The sequence below is a fragment of the Copadichromis virginalis genome, linkage group LG9 (genome assembly GCF_057382275.1).
Source record: "Copadichromis virginalis isolate Kocher_CV1m ecotype Utaka linkage group LG9, C_Virginalis_male_GT1.1, whole genome shotgun sequence".
In the NCBI taxonomy this organism is placed as follows: Eukaryota; Metazoa; Chordata; class Actinopteri; order Cichliformes; family Cichlidae; genus Copadichromis; species Copadichromis virginalis.
Genome location: NC_140626.1, coordinates 10,542,734 through 10,557,003, shown reverse-complemented (window position 1 = coordinate 10,557,003; position 14,270 = coordinate 10,542,734). Strand labels below are relative to the sequence as shown.

Here is a 14,270-nt window from a genome sequence, read left to right as displayed (position 1 = left end):
GAAGAAGATTATCAGGATGGCTTCAAAATTTGCGACTACAGCCCCTCTTCTGTGGAACCAGCTTCCAGTTTGGATTCGGGAGACAGACACTATCTCTACTTTCAAGATTAGGCTTAAAACTTTCCTCTTTGCTAAAGCATATAGTTAGGGCTGGACCAGGTGACCTTGAATCCTCCCTTAGTTATGCTGCAATAGACGTAGGCTGCCGGGGATTCCCATGATGCATTGAGTTTTTCCTTTCCAGTCACCTTTCTCACTCAGTATGAGTTAATAGACCTCTCTGCATTGAATCATATCTGTTATTAACCTCTGTCTCTCTTCCACAGCATGTCTTTTATCCTGTTTTCCTTCTCTCACCCCAACCGGTCGCAGCAGATGGCCCCGCCCCTCCCTGAGCCTGGTTCAGCTGGAGGTTTCTTCCTGTTAAAAGGGAGTTTTTCCTTCCCACTGTCGCCCAAGTGCTTGCTCATAGGGGGTCATATGATTGTTGGGTTTTTCTCTGTATCTATGAAGCGCCTTGAGGCGACTTTTGTTGTGATTTGGCGCTATATAAATAAAATTGAATTGAATTGAATTGTGTTAACTTGTGTAGTTACACAAGTTACACAGGCAGAATGCCGTGTGAACACTGTCTCCAGGTGGAAAACAGAATGAGCGATACACCTGCTGTCAGGCCTGCAGGGTTTCTCCCTGTGATGTTCTTCTCTGTCTTGTGGTTGACATTTTTTTTTTTTACTGGCACAAATAATTTGTGGGGCGTCTTATTGTGACACCTGATTGTTGTAGTATTTTTAAAATGGCTGTGCAAAAAAATAAAAATAAGAACCCCAGATGCATTGCCTGCATTTTTAGATGAATAGTTGTATATAACATTATTATTTACAAAATTTTTGTTTAATATTAATTTTAAAAAAAAATTACCACTTATATTTGCATTTCAAGTTATGAAAATAATTTACTAAACATGTCTGTGGTTTTTATAGTAAAGAGAAAATATAACTACTACTAGGGTTTTATGTGTTTGTGTGATTTCAGACCAGTTGTTTTAATAACTGTAAATTTGGACGTGTGAGGTTGTGCTGAAAAGAATGATACCAAGAAAGACAAGGTAAAAAAACAACAACAATCAAAAGCAGCCAAAAATGGCCAATTATATTTTGGACCTCAGAATATTGACCCAACAAATCATGAAAAATGAGGTTTCAATAATTGTTTGTGACAGTGCAGCTTTCTGGCAGTAGTAGTCAGTACAATTTGATTTTTTTTCTAACAAAAACAGTATGAAACTTAAGTTAGACTTGTGTTTGGAAATGAGCCCCCGCCCAGTGTTGTGTAGCTTTCTGGATTTTATACTTATTGGTTACATATTTATTTATTATACAGGCTATACAGTACACACATTTTATGTAACTGAAATGTTTAATTATGTGGGCTATAGAAAATAATTAAGTTATAGACCATATTTATATGAAACATATGCTTAATGTATATTAATCATATGTAACACCTGCATATGTCTTTAAAACAAGGCTTTGATTTTGCCACCCCATTTGATTTCCATGCCAGCCTGGAAAAATTTCTCTAGATCCGCCCCTGGACCTGTCCTGGACCAGCAACACCAAATCAGTGACTAAAAGAGCTCAGCAGCGACTGCATTTTAAGAGACGACTGAAGAAGGTGCACATCCCCAAACCCATCTTTAATACTTTCTACAGAGGTACCATGCAGAGCATCCTAACCCGCTGCATCACAGTCTGGTATGAAAACTGTCATGCGTCCAATCGCAGAGCCCTCCAGAGGATTGTGTGGACCGCACAGCGTGTTATTGGCAGCTCTCTACCCAGTCTACAGGATATTTACACCTCACTGGGAAAGCCACTAGCATCATGGCTGACCCGCATCACCCTTCCCATCAACTGTTTACCACACTTCCCTCCAGAAGACGACTGCGTCATCAGGAGCAGGTCGGCAAGATTGTGCAATAGCATTTTCCCCCAAAGCAGTTTGGCTCCTGAACACCATGGTTCCCTCCTCCGCACTGAAAACTTCGCCACACACTTCTTGGACTACATAATACTCTCCTCTAATTATTATTACTATTATGATGTGAACATTTTGTGCACTTAAATCTTACTGTGCTAATGACCCCTGCATCAGCACCTTGTTTGGAATAGCAGTGGAGAAGACATAGATTCAATGCTGCAGACGTCTGAGCAAAGAAAGCTTCTAGAAGAGTAAAGACTAGCTAGAAGAATGAAGATTCACAGAGTAAATGTGAAAATTCATCACAGGGCTCTATGCACTTGATTAACTGACCATGAGCAAGTTTGCTAGTCTGGAGCATTCAGATCCACCACAAAGACTGTTCAGTGCTCACAGAAACTGCACAATACCCAAGAGCTGCATCTGAGCCTCTACAGGCCTTAAACAGCATGTTAATGTTCAAGACAGTTTAATTAGAAAAAGACAAAACAAGTATGGTTGGTCTGGAAGGGCTGCCAGGAGAAAGCTTCTTGTCTCTAAAGAGAACACAACAACTCAGTTGAGGTTTGCAAATTTGCCCTTGAAAGCTTCTGGAGCAACATATTTTTAAAAGATGAGACTAAAGTGGAGGTTTGGTCATAATGCACAGCAGTAACTTCAGCAAAAATCAAACACAGCACAAACACCTCAAATCCACTGTCAAGTACGCTGGTTCAATTGTGGTGATTTGAGCTTGTTCTGCAGACACAAGCAATAAGCACCTTGCAGTCCACGAACTCCTCTGTATGCCAAAGTTTTCTAGAGTCAAATGTGAGGCCGTCTGTCCAACAGCTGAAGCTTCTCCTAAATTAGGCCATGCAACAGGATAATGAGCCCAAGCACAGCAGCAAATCTACTGCATGGAAGTCCAGACCTCAACCTGACAGAAATGCTGTGTATAAAGAAATGCTTGCAAATGTTGATGAATTGAAGTTATTGCTGCTAACTGCTGCTTCTGTAACCGACTCAATCATAGAATGATTATGATATTGAAAAAGACAAATGCCTGAATCCTAAATTGTGGATATCCTTTTGTTGTGATCTAAAATGTAACACTAAATGTGATTAAAACACTAAAAATCTGGACTCTTGGGCTCAACAACTGCAAGGATCACCAGCCCGAGGAAAACACAAAATACACATGACCCCGTGACAAAGACAATTCATTCTTGAATGAAGACATTGATCTGACTTTTTAAAATTTTGCCAATTGTGTTTATTATTAAATTATTGAGGAAATAGAAAGGGGGGAGGGGTTTTAAAGAAGAAGGTAAAGGAAAGGGATAGAAAGGAGGAAAGAGATAGAGGAGAGAAAACCCCAACAATCCCCTCTGAGCAAGCACTAGGTGCGACAGTGGATAGGAAAAACTCCCTTTAAAGGAAGAAACCTATGACAGAACCAGGCTCTAGAGGAGGCAGTCAACTGTCGGGACTGGTTGGAGGGTGAGGGTGAAAAGAGAGAGAGGGGGGGGGGGGGGGGGAGATGGGACAGGTGATAGGAGTTAAAGGGAGACAGGGGAGGGAGAGGTGTCAGGAGAGAAAGGGAGAGAAAGAGAGAGGAGAGGTGAAAATTAAGATGGAACAGAGGTGGAGGAAGACGAGGTGACATTAGCAGTAGAAAAAGTAGAAAAAGTAGAAAAAGCAGGAGTGTCCCTCCTCCAGAAGAAGCAGAAGCGTTTTTTCTTCTTTTCCATGAGCTTTTCCACGAGCACTTTTTTCTCTAGGATGAGGGTTCTCAACTGATCGATTGTTTCTGCATTCTCCTGCTCAAGTCTCTTGCATGTTTTCTCCACTTCTTCTAATTTGGCTTGTTTGTCTTCGAGCCTTTCTTTCATTTCTTTAGATGTTGCCTCCTGCATTAGCTTTGCCTCGTGCAGCTCTGTATAACTCTGTTGTAATTTGTTGTGCGTGTCTTCCAACTGCTGACTTCTGCTCTCGATTTCTTGAAGTGAACACTGCAGGTCTTCGTTTGTTTTCTCTAGTTGTTGCTTTAGCACCTGCATCTCAGTGTTTTTGCACTTCACGTTGTCTGAAAGTTCCTCGACTTCTGTGTTTTTTCTCAGCATGTCATTGAGCTTACTCTGCATCTCTGAGCATTGGTTTTGCAGTTTTTCCTTTTCCTCTTCCAGTTCAGGTGTTTTGTAGTTCAGTTTGTTATAAAGTTCTTGCAGGTTTTGGTTTTTCCTCTCAAAGTCCTGGAGAATTTCTTTGTCTTCTTTCTGCTTTATTTCCTGTTGTTCTTGGTCTTGAAGCAGCTCTTGATATTTGTGCAGTGTTTCATCAAGCTTTACCTGCAGCGCTCCGTATTGTTCCTGCACACCTTGGAGTTGGCACTGCGTGTCTCTCTGGTCCAGTTTTTCTTTCTCTTCAAGGATTTCTTTATTCTTTTGCAGAGCTTCATCAAGCATTACTTGCGAGCCTTCGTTGTGTTTCTCGATGTTCTGAAGTTTGCAATCCAGATGTTTCTGTTTCATGTCTTGCTGTTCTTTCTCTTGAAGGAAATCTTTATTTCTTTGCAGTGCTTTATCAAGTTTCATTTTCAGCGCTGTGTATTTTTCCTGCACGTCTTCAAGCTTGCAGTCCGTTTGTTTCTGTTTAATTTCTTGTTGCTTTTGTTCTTGAAGCAACTCTTTATTTTTGTTCAGTGTTTTATCAAGCTTTACCTGAAGCGCTTTGTATTTTTCCTCCATGCCTTGGAGTTTGCACTGCTTCATGTCCTGTTGTTGTTTTTCTTGGAGGAGTTCTTTCATTTTTTGCAGAGCTTCATTAAGCTTGATTTGCAAGCCTTTGTTGTGTTTCTCCATGTCCTGGAGCTTGAAATCCATTTCCTTCTGTTTTATCTCCTGTAGCCTTTTTTCTTGAAGAAACTCTTCATTTGTGTGCGGTCTTTCATCAAGCTTTACTTGCAGCTCCTGATTCTTTTTGTCCTTCAGCACTAGTTTTTCTAGTGCTTTATCAAGCTTTGCTTGGAGCTCAAAGTTTCTTCCCTGTCTAGGAGTTCCATTTCTTTCAACTTTTGAATATCTTCCTTTTCTAGAAGCTGGTTGAATGATTTGTCTACTTGATCAGGAAGTTGAATTTTGTCTTCCTGATCACAAAGAGGAGAGTTGGGCTTTACTGTTTTTTTTCTGTTTTCTCTGAGACATGTTTGAATCTGTAAACTGTCACTCTGTTTATATCTGAATTAACTAATTTCAAGAAACTGTTGCAATTACCTGGACTGCCTCAGCCCAGGTGATGTAACATTAGCAGACAGAGGGTTTGATGTTGCAGAATCTTTGGAGCTGTGCCATGCTGAACTGAAGAGCCCAGCTTTCACCAAAAGGAAGAACTAACTGGGCCCTAGATTGCCCAATCAAATCTCTTAATGCCACCTGCCCTCTCCTACATTAACTGTGGGCTCACCTTGTAGAACAGAGTTGAGTGTGGAAGAAATGGCAAAAAATATGGAGCTGAAAAGCTGAGAGAGAAAAAGAAATGATAAATAAATCAATGTGTCAAATTAACTGACATGTTAGCTGGTAGAGTGCCCACTGCATTATATATATATCATCTCTTTTTTATAATAAATAATCAAAAACTTTATTTAAACTAAGATTTTAAAAAATATGTGCAGTGATTGATGTGCTCTCAGACATGTGCTTCAATCCACACACAAATACAAAACAATCTGACCACACGTACAACTGTTTCACAAACTCTATAAAGCATTCACACTCCAATGGATGCATCAGAAAGCAGCTTGGGATTACAATCTTGTCCAAGGATATTTCGCCTGCAGACTGGAGCAGCCAGGGATCAAACCAGAAAACTTTCTGATCAAAAGCTGACTTGTGCTAAATGCTGAACGGCAGCCAACCCATTTTAGCCATTTAATGAATGTGCCATTTAATCTTGGCTGCAGCCAAGATTAAATGGCACATTCATTAATTACAGAGTTACGGATTGTTACATGGAACTCAAAAGAAATAATGAACCCATCTCGTGTCCTGTGTCTTCTATAGCTGTCTGTACTTTTACTTCCAAAGTTCATCAGCAAACAGTTTGCAGGCCTCTAATTATCAGGCTGTACTCAAGCGCTTGAATTCAACCTAAAAGCTGTGCTGTCATACAGAACCAAGTACCCTCCGCGGAAACTATAGCTAATGTCACAACTGGATCTGATGAGACAGCTATGATTTCTGGACTCGAAGTAAATAATCCTGAATCAATTTATACAACATCAGTTTGTTTGTTTTGCTTTCATAACAAATAGTTTGAGCCATATACAAATACAGAAGTGACAAATGGAAACATATTTACAATCCAAAGTCAGACTAACAGTTTTCAGTAGCACAGTCTTTTATTTACAGTCTGCTTCTCCTGGTGGTAAACCTCTATCACATGTTTGGATTAAAAATTAGGCCTATATAGCTGCTGGTTCCAGTTTAAGCAATATGTTAAAAATACTAAATTCTTCATTGATTTGAGCTGTGGGGTTTGCTATACACTGGCAGAAAATTGTAGAGTAAATGGTGAAAACAAACAAACCAAATAACAAGATCCTTGAATTCCATCTTTTTTATTAACAGAAACTCCAACAAATTTGTGCCCAATTGATGATGTTTGGGACATGAAAAGTCCAGTCCAGCAGGTGGCGGTAATGCGCCTTAAAGCTTTAACCGCCAAAAAATACAAGAGCAGAAGAAGAAGAAGCCGAGTTCCCGCTTTATGGCGTTTTTCCCTCCGATTATTGTCAAGACTGATTTAACACTTAAAGGTAAGCACCGAGCTAATATTAATCCGAGTCTAGTTAATCTTGAGTTTAGCTCCTGAATGAGGCTTTCTGTTGCTCTCCTCGGTGTCTCTTCTCAAGTTTTTGTGAACAAGTTGGAAAAAAAAATCTGACTAAATTGACTCAAGCTGCTTTAAACTAATTCACAGAAAGATATCAGCAAAAGGTTGTGAAACACAGAGAAGAAAAGAATTTATTAGAAGAAAGCTTTTAAATGAGCTCATTGTAATCAGAGTTTCTGTTGTTTTATTAGCCTGTTATTAAGGCTACTTAGCATCTCTGTGGCACCTGCACAGCTTATGAATGCAGCTTGCTAACTAAGCTAGCTAGCGCCACCCTTCTTCCATATAAGGTCACTTCCGGCTCCAAAAGACCCAACATGTTGGCGGTAAAAGTGCTATAATGAAATACATTTATGAGAAATGTAAAAATAAATGTGTTCCAGGCTAAAACACAGCTGCCTTTATCAGCGCAAAGTTGTGATGAGGCTTACTCAGATGATGGCTCAGATTTCTACACCCACTCGGATATACAGATGAAATCAAGACAAGTACATCAATACAAAAATTCACAGGATTGTTCAAAAATAATAAATTGCATGAATATAGGAAATCTTCCTCTCAGTGACTGAGTTGTCTCATTGTGTCCTCATTTTTTATAAATCAAGGCCGGAGTAACCCAACCTTAAGTCTTCATTAAGGTTTTTGTCACATAGATAGAAAATAAACTCAGAGATTAAGCGGCTGTTATAAACAGAGTGATTAGTTTATGTAAAAAATGTAGTTTGTTGTTGTTCTGGTTTACGTGCTGAAAATGGTTTTATTTGTGTATGTTCAATGTGTTAGACTTGTACATAGTTAAATATATGATCAAATAATGTTGAATCCTGGATATGGATTTGTAAGCAATGAAATTTGAAATAAGGGGGTAGGAACAAGAAAACTTCATCCTACTCCTTTTCGAGCACACACATTCTGTAGACATAGATATTTACATGAAAACTTGATGATTTTTAAGTTTTGTTATTTTTATTTTTTTCTGTTGTTATTTCAATTATATTTGCATGTTTGAAATAGATAGATAAAATTTATCTATCTATCTATCTATCTATCTATCTATCTATCATTTCTCACGGCACACGTATATTGTCGGGTTTTTTCTTGGCCGGGGCATATTTTAAAGAGGAATTGCTCTCCTGGTACTGGTGTGCCATACTGCTGAATTTGGTATCGGTGCTCAAACCTTTTGTGTTTGTTTCAAACAAGTTGTCCACCCAGGGAAGCTAAAATGTGTTCTGTGTGTTCTCAGATGAACATATGAGACACTTTGACTCTTCAGTGCAGTGTGGAGCTTAACAAAGTTCTGTTTTCTGTCCCAGCTGATCAGGAGGAGGAGAAGAGTCTGACGGAGCAGCAGAGGAAATTTCAGCTACTTGGACTCAGCTCAGCCACTGCAGAGAAAACAATGAGCTCAACACAGAAGGTGACAGATACTAGTGTTAAGAAATACTCCATTAAAAGCTGAAGTACTGATATATATATTTTATGCTAAACTAAATGAACCTTGTGCAATATTAATGTAATGTAGAAATAATGTATACAATGTATACAATGCCTACATCTTAGACGGTGACGTTGCCTCTAAACATCAAAATGAGCAGGAAGATGTTAAAGTGGGATTCAGCAGGATTCAACCCTAAAATCAGCTGTAGTGGCTCAGTGTGGGGAAAAGGGTCACAGCTCACAATCATTTCTATTGAGAGCTCCAGTAGATTTTTTTAATGTGCAGGCTGTGATCAGCTGACCTGCTGCTCTCTGTGAATTCAACCAGATGTCAGCAGATGTTTCACGAGTTGTCCTGGCTGATTTCCTTTCTCTACACTGACAGTACACTGTCTTTATATTAGACACTAAACTGTTGGTATGTGGGTGGAGCTCAGTGAATGAATGTCAGCATCATGAGCTTAAGTTTAAGTTAATCTCTGCTACACTTGATGTAATCTAACTCTGACATGAGCACCACAGTCACTGTGCACCACTCACACACTGTTCTTTACTTAAATCCATCACATTACAGTAAACTTGCCTGCTTATCCTGCACTAACCTGCAGAGGATTTTACTGCAGTCTTTACATCACATTGTGAGACAAACTGCACACAAACAGTTTGTGTGTTTGCTGATGTTTGTTGGGCTGATAGAATCGCTGCATTTGAAATTACCTGCCACATAAAAAATATTACTCCATTTATTCTCGCTCGTCTTCTGTATTGCTAACTAGATGTTGAAATACCGCGACCGCAACTTATCAGCACCTGCAGTCGTTCAGGTTCTGGTGGTGTTTGGTGCCACACTCCACCTTCAGGTTTAAAACTAGTGTTAATGGAGGGAGTTTGAAGCTTCAGTTTGTTTAATGACTGCATTTCACTCACTGCCTCTGTTTGTATCTCTGTCACTGCAGGACCAACGTGGACCGAGAAGTCAGCGCTCTCAGGAGGCCGACAAACCTCACAGAAGAAAGAGAGAGAAAAAAAACACCTGTGACGAGTGTGGGAAGGATTTTACCTGGAAGTTTAAACTAAAACAACATCAGCTCATCCACACTGGAGAGAGACCGTTCAGCTGTGACTTGTGTGGAAAGTCGTTTTCCTGGAAGAATTCCCTGAAAAGACACCAAGTCGTCCACAGTGGAGTTAAAGCTTACAGCTGTGATCAGTGTGGCAGAGCTTTTACTCGAAGTAGCAACTTACAGAGTCATCTAGTTACCCACTCTGGAGTTAAGGCATACAGCTGTGACATCTGTGGAAAAACCTTCAGCCGGCTAGGGTACCGAAATATACACCTACGCATTCACTCCGGAGAAGATGTGTACTGGTGTGATCAGTGTGGCAAATACTTTACAACAGACGCACAGTTACAATGCCACATGTTTACCCACACTGAGGAGAGACCTTATCAATGTGACCTGTGTGAGAAGACTTTTAAAACTCCACAGTACCTGAGACAACACCAACAGATCCACACCAGAAAGAGACTCTACAAGTGCAGTTACTGTGAGGTTTGTATTTTTATTTTATTCTTGTAAGTTCAGTCTGACTGTTTGGAACAAGTCTGCTCATTAAATTGTGTTAGCATGTTAGCACTTCTACTGCACCGAAGAGTAGCTCTGAGCCATTATTCAGGTTTTCATTTCATTTAAGTGTAAGTCAGAGGTTACTGTAATATTAAATAAGTATTGCTGTAGTATTATGGTGGTAGTATTGTAGTTATTGTAGCCCAGTAAACTGAGTGTGTTAATTGAAACAGTAAAATGTAATTGGACGTCTGCAGAGATGCTCTTTATTTCAGGCGACTTTCAGGATAAAAGTGTTGAAGGACTGACTTACACTGTCTTTGTGTCTTTGTTTAGAAGCAGAGCGACACAGATGGATCCACTTCTCAACCCTGTCATCGCTGTGGTGGTGGGAAAGACTTTCGTTGTGACATCTGTGGAAAAACTTTCAGTCTGCAAGCCGGCCTAAAAATACATCAACGTAAACACACTGGAGACAAACTGAAATACTGCAAAGAATGTGGGAGAAGCTTCCCCACATCAGCTAAGTTAAAACGACATGAACTCTTTCACAGTGGGGTCAAAAAGCACCTCTGTGATCAGTGTGGGTCATCCTTCACCACTGCAGGTCAGCTTAAAACACACAAACGAGTCCACACAGGAGCGAAACCATACAAGTGCAGACACTGTGACAAAAGCTTCTCACAGTCAAGTAATCGTAATGAGCATGAACGTACACACATGGAAGGAAACTACAGCTGTGAGCAGTGTGACAAGAGCTTCAGTAATCTCAGTTCATACTCTGCACACAAACGATCCCACGTTACTAATAAACTGTTTCACTGTTACCAATGTGCCAAAACATTCACTTCATCATCTGCTCTGTGCAAACATCAGCGCGATCACGCAGGGCTGAAATCATTCCCATCACAGGATCAGAGTGAATCTGAAGAGAGAGAAACATCCTCTGGTTTCAGAGTCCAACTTAAAACCCTGGAGATCAGGCTCCACAGAGCTCAGGTCGGCTCTCCTTAAGTTTAAGTTAAAGTTCAAATGAGGCTGTGAATCAAACTTCCTGTAGTTCCATTTTAATCTTTATAAATTGTTCTTCTGTTTGTGTTCAGTCGTTACCTTTTTTTTCAGTGGTTGGATTAAAAATCAGTTTTCTGTTGTTTAAGTTTTTATTGAATGTATTTTGTTAAATAAAGTTAAAATATTGTTAAATAAAGAATTGTTTGAACGACAAAGATTTTGAGCCATGATGTCATTTCCTGTATTTCAGAGTAAAGACTGAAGTGACAAATGGAAACATGTTTACAGTCATGGAATAAACACTGATGGGTCATCTGTAGGAAGTTCTATTGCTGACCTGACAGACTCGACCTTGTTTACAAAGAAAGAAAGGAACTGATGACATGTGTCAGCAGAGGCTTTCAGGGTTGTTTAGAGTAGAGCTGATAGTCTTAAAGAGAACACGGCGATTATGACAATTTAACACAATGATCTGAGAAAAATATCTGTTTCTCTCATTTTTACTGTATTCTGATCAAATTTCCAACATTCTTTTAACATTTCAAAAGAATTTGTCTTTCTTCCACTTTCACACTTGGCCCTAAAAACACCAACATCCGTGCATCACCCTTGTGTCAGTCTAATGAACCTAACATGTGAGTGATACATAACACACATTCACACTGGCTGCATATATCAGTCCGGGGGGGCAGAGCAGAACTCTGTATGAATCAGACGCGCTCACATATTCAGGCTTTCCAGAGGCGTTTACCATCAGAAGAAGCAGAACAATGAATCATCAGCACCCCGCAGAAGAACACAGCAAGCAACAACTCTAACAATAAAGACGTGCTGGAGCCAAAAGATGCAGATAGCGAGTTTTAAACGATAACGCACAGGATCAAAGGGGGAGAGGGTAAAAACCCACTGCCTCCTGAGATAAAGATCAGCAAGTCAAGCTGGCAGCAGACGACACAAAACGCTCTCTGGAGGAGGCGGCGACTGTGGAGCAGGCCGACGAAGAGGCGGATCGGCAGACAGGAAGCTCCCGGGGTCCCACAACAAGATGTTGCGCGTCAGACCGGAGCAGGATATCCCCATGTTGGTGACACTGCCCATCGAGGTACAGCCCAACTTGGCAAACCAACCCTTCCCTTTCTTGGACACCACACTGGCTGATCTGGGCATCCAAGACTGAGTCTCACTCCGTGTGGGGACGTTTTTTTGTTTTTGTTTGTTTTTTAAGAAGCAATCATGTGTATATATTCAGCTCAGAGCTGAAGGAGAGGGTGGTTTGGGTTGACACCAAGAAGACCCATCCTAGAGGTACGGCGGTGGGATCCAACTGCAGGGATGTGGTCAGATGGCAGTCTGTGGAAATCAGGTGACAGTGAGAGCAACTTGATTTTCCTATTTTGTCCTTCAGATACGAGTGAAAGCCCAGATGCCAGGAGACAAGCAGCTCCAGGAGGTCCTGTACAGCACCGAGGTCCACACTGACCGCTCCTTCTGCTGCACTGGAATGGATACCCATACGGAAAAGAAATAGTAAAAACTTGTAATTACTGATTACTGGGCATGAAAGTGGCCACTTTCATGAGTAAATCATATAAGGCTTACATGATTTACTCATGAAAGTGGCCACTTTCGCATTACTTTCATACATTGTTTTAGTAAGTATCCAAAACATACAAGTTTCATTATATAATTTTTCAAGGGATCTTATATCTGTTTTCACACTTATATGCTTTTCATACAAGTTTCACACAAGACAGATACAAACTTTATAAGATTTATATATATCTTTTCCATATGGGTATCCTGCCCTGGAAACAGACGTGTGCAGGTCTAGAAGCAGTTTAAATCCCATACTTTTTTGATCTGTGAGGCTCTTAATGTCACGTCTGCAGCCATGAAAGTCAGCTCAGGGTTTCTTGATTCTGATTTTTCTTTGCTGTGTCACATTTAGCTCATATCTGCATTGCCATGCCCTGAAAACAAGCTGCCGAGCTTTAGTCAGGCTCAGGGACAACGGGAGATCTGAGGAGCAACACGATGAGAACAACTAAAACTGAACAAACTTAACATCTGATTACCTTTTTTATTTATAAGAAAAAGTTTAACGCGCCAACTGTCCACAGCAAAGCTTATTATGACAAGACTGCTTTTATTCAGTGATGTCAAAGTGTCATCACTTCATACCTCTGAACTGACATTAGATGTATTGCATACCTTGTTAGAATTACACTGTTGAAGCATTTGTAAAAAGCTTCTGTCCTTGTTAATTTATGTTTTAGGATAAGTTTTTGGGCTGTGTAAGGTCACAGGTTGCATTTCTGAGCAGAGTAGTAAAGGTAAAGTAAGTGTTTTCAAAACTAGCCACTCAGCATGTGTACAAACAGTGAGAAATCTCTGAAGAAAACCGTTTGAAGGAGCAAGAGCACACGTGTTTCTCCACAGGTTAAAGCCCGCTTTAATAATCAATATGAATCAAAGACTTCTGTCAACACAAAATAAATGTAAGGAAACACACTTTCCTTTGCAACATCCAGTTTCTATAACTGACGACAAGCTTGGACCACAGTGATCTAAACTCATCCTCTACATTGGAAATGTAAACAAATGTAAATGTGGTTTTTACTGTACCAGAGCAGGGCTGTGTGTGTAGAGCACAGCCAGGCAGCTGAACACTGTATTGTTCTCTTTTTGGTCCTCTTCGAGCGGGAGACGAGCCACCAAAGCTGGCAACACCGGTCAGTGAACACATTCAGTTTTCAGGCCCCTCTTCTGTGGAACCAGCTTCCAGTTTGGATTCAGAAGACAAGATTTCAAGATTAGGCTTAAAACTTTCCTCTTTGGTAAAGTATATATTTAGGGCTGGACCAGGTGACCCTGAATCCTCCCTTAGTTATGCTGCAATAGATGTAGCCTGCCGGGGATTCCCATGATGCATTGAGTTTTTCCTTTCCAGTCTCCTTTCTCACTCAGTATGAGTTAATAGACCTCTCTGCATTGAATCATATCTGTTATTAACCTCTGTCTCTCTTGCACAGCAGGTCTTTTATCCTGTCTTCCTTCTCTCACCCCAACCGGTCACAGAAGATGGCCCCGCCCCTCCCTGAGCCTGGTTCTGCTGGAGGTTTCTTCCTGTTAAAAGGGAGTTTTTCCTTCCCACTGTCGCCAAAGTGCTTGCTCATAGGGGGTCATATGATTGTTGGGTTTTTCTCTGTATCTATGAAGCGCCTTGAGGTGACTTTTGTTGTGATTTGGCGCTATATAAATAAAATTGAATTGAATTGAATTATCTGAGGAAGAAGCAGAGTTGGTTTGTTTCCAGCTGAAATCATCCAGGTTCAGGAATTTGAATCGATCCACATCACTTCTGCTTGAACTAGAGAACATGAGTGTCGACTT

The 14,270-nt window shown here is 40.5% G+C and overlaps 1 protein-coding gene and 1 pseudogene across 1 annotated transcript; one reads left to right on the top strand and one right to left on the bottom strand.

Moving 5' to 3' along the window:
- The window catches only part of LOC146701306 (uncharacterized), a 316,606-nt pseudogene that overhangs the window by 287,220 nt on the left and 15,116 nt on the right, over nucleotides 1–14,270 (bottom strand).
- LOC146701309 (uncharacterized) lies at nucleotides 6,637–11,122 on the top strand. The gene is made up of 4 exons (XM_085467628.1): nucleotides 6,637–6,781; nucleotides 8,175–8,278; nucleotides 9,255–9,851; nucleotides 10,203–11,122. Exons 1-4 carry the CDS (start codon nucleotides 6,733–6,735, stop codon nucleotides 10,878–10,880), a joined length of 1,428 nt encoding a protein of 475 aa, XP_085323754.1. The 5' UTR covers nucleotides 6,637–6,732; the 3' UTR covers nucleotides 10,881–11,122.

Excerpts from the sequence above, each read along its gene's own strand:
- LOC146701309 (XM_085467628.1), top strand. The coding sequence starts at position 6,733 with ATGGCGTTTTTCCCTCCGATTATTGTCAAGACTGATTTAACACTTAAA. Across the intron at positions 6,782-8,174 it reads GACTGATTTAACACTTAAAG|CTGATCAGGAGGAGGAGAAG; the intron begins GTAAGCACCGAG and ends TTTCTGTCCCAG. Across the intron at positions 8,279-9,254 it reads CAATGAGCTCAACACAGAAG|GACCAACGTGGACCGAGAAG; the intron begins GTGACAGATACT and ends CTGTCACTGCAG.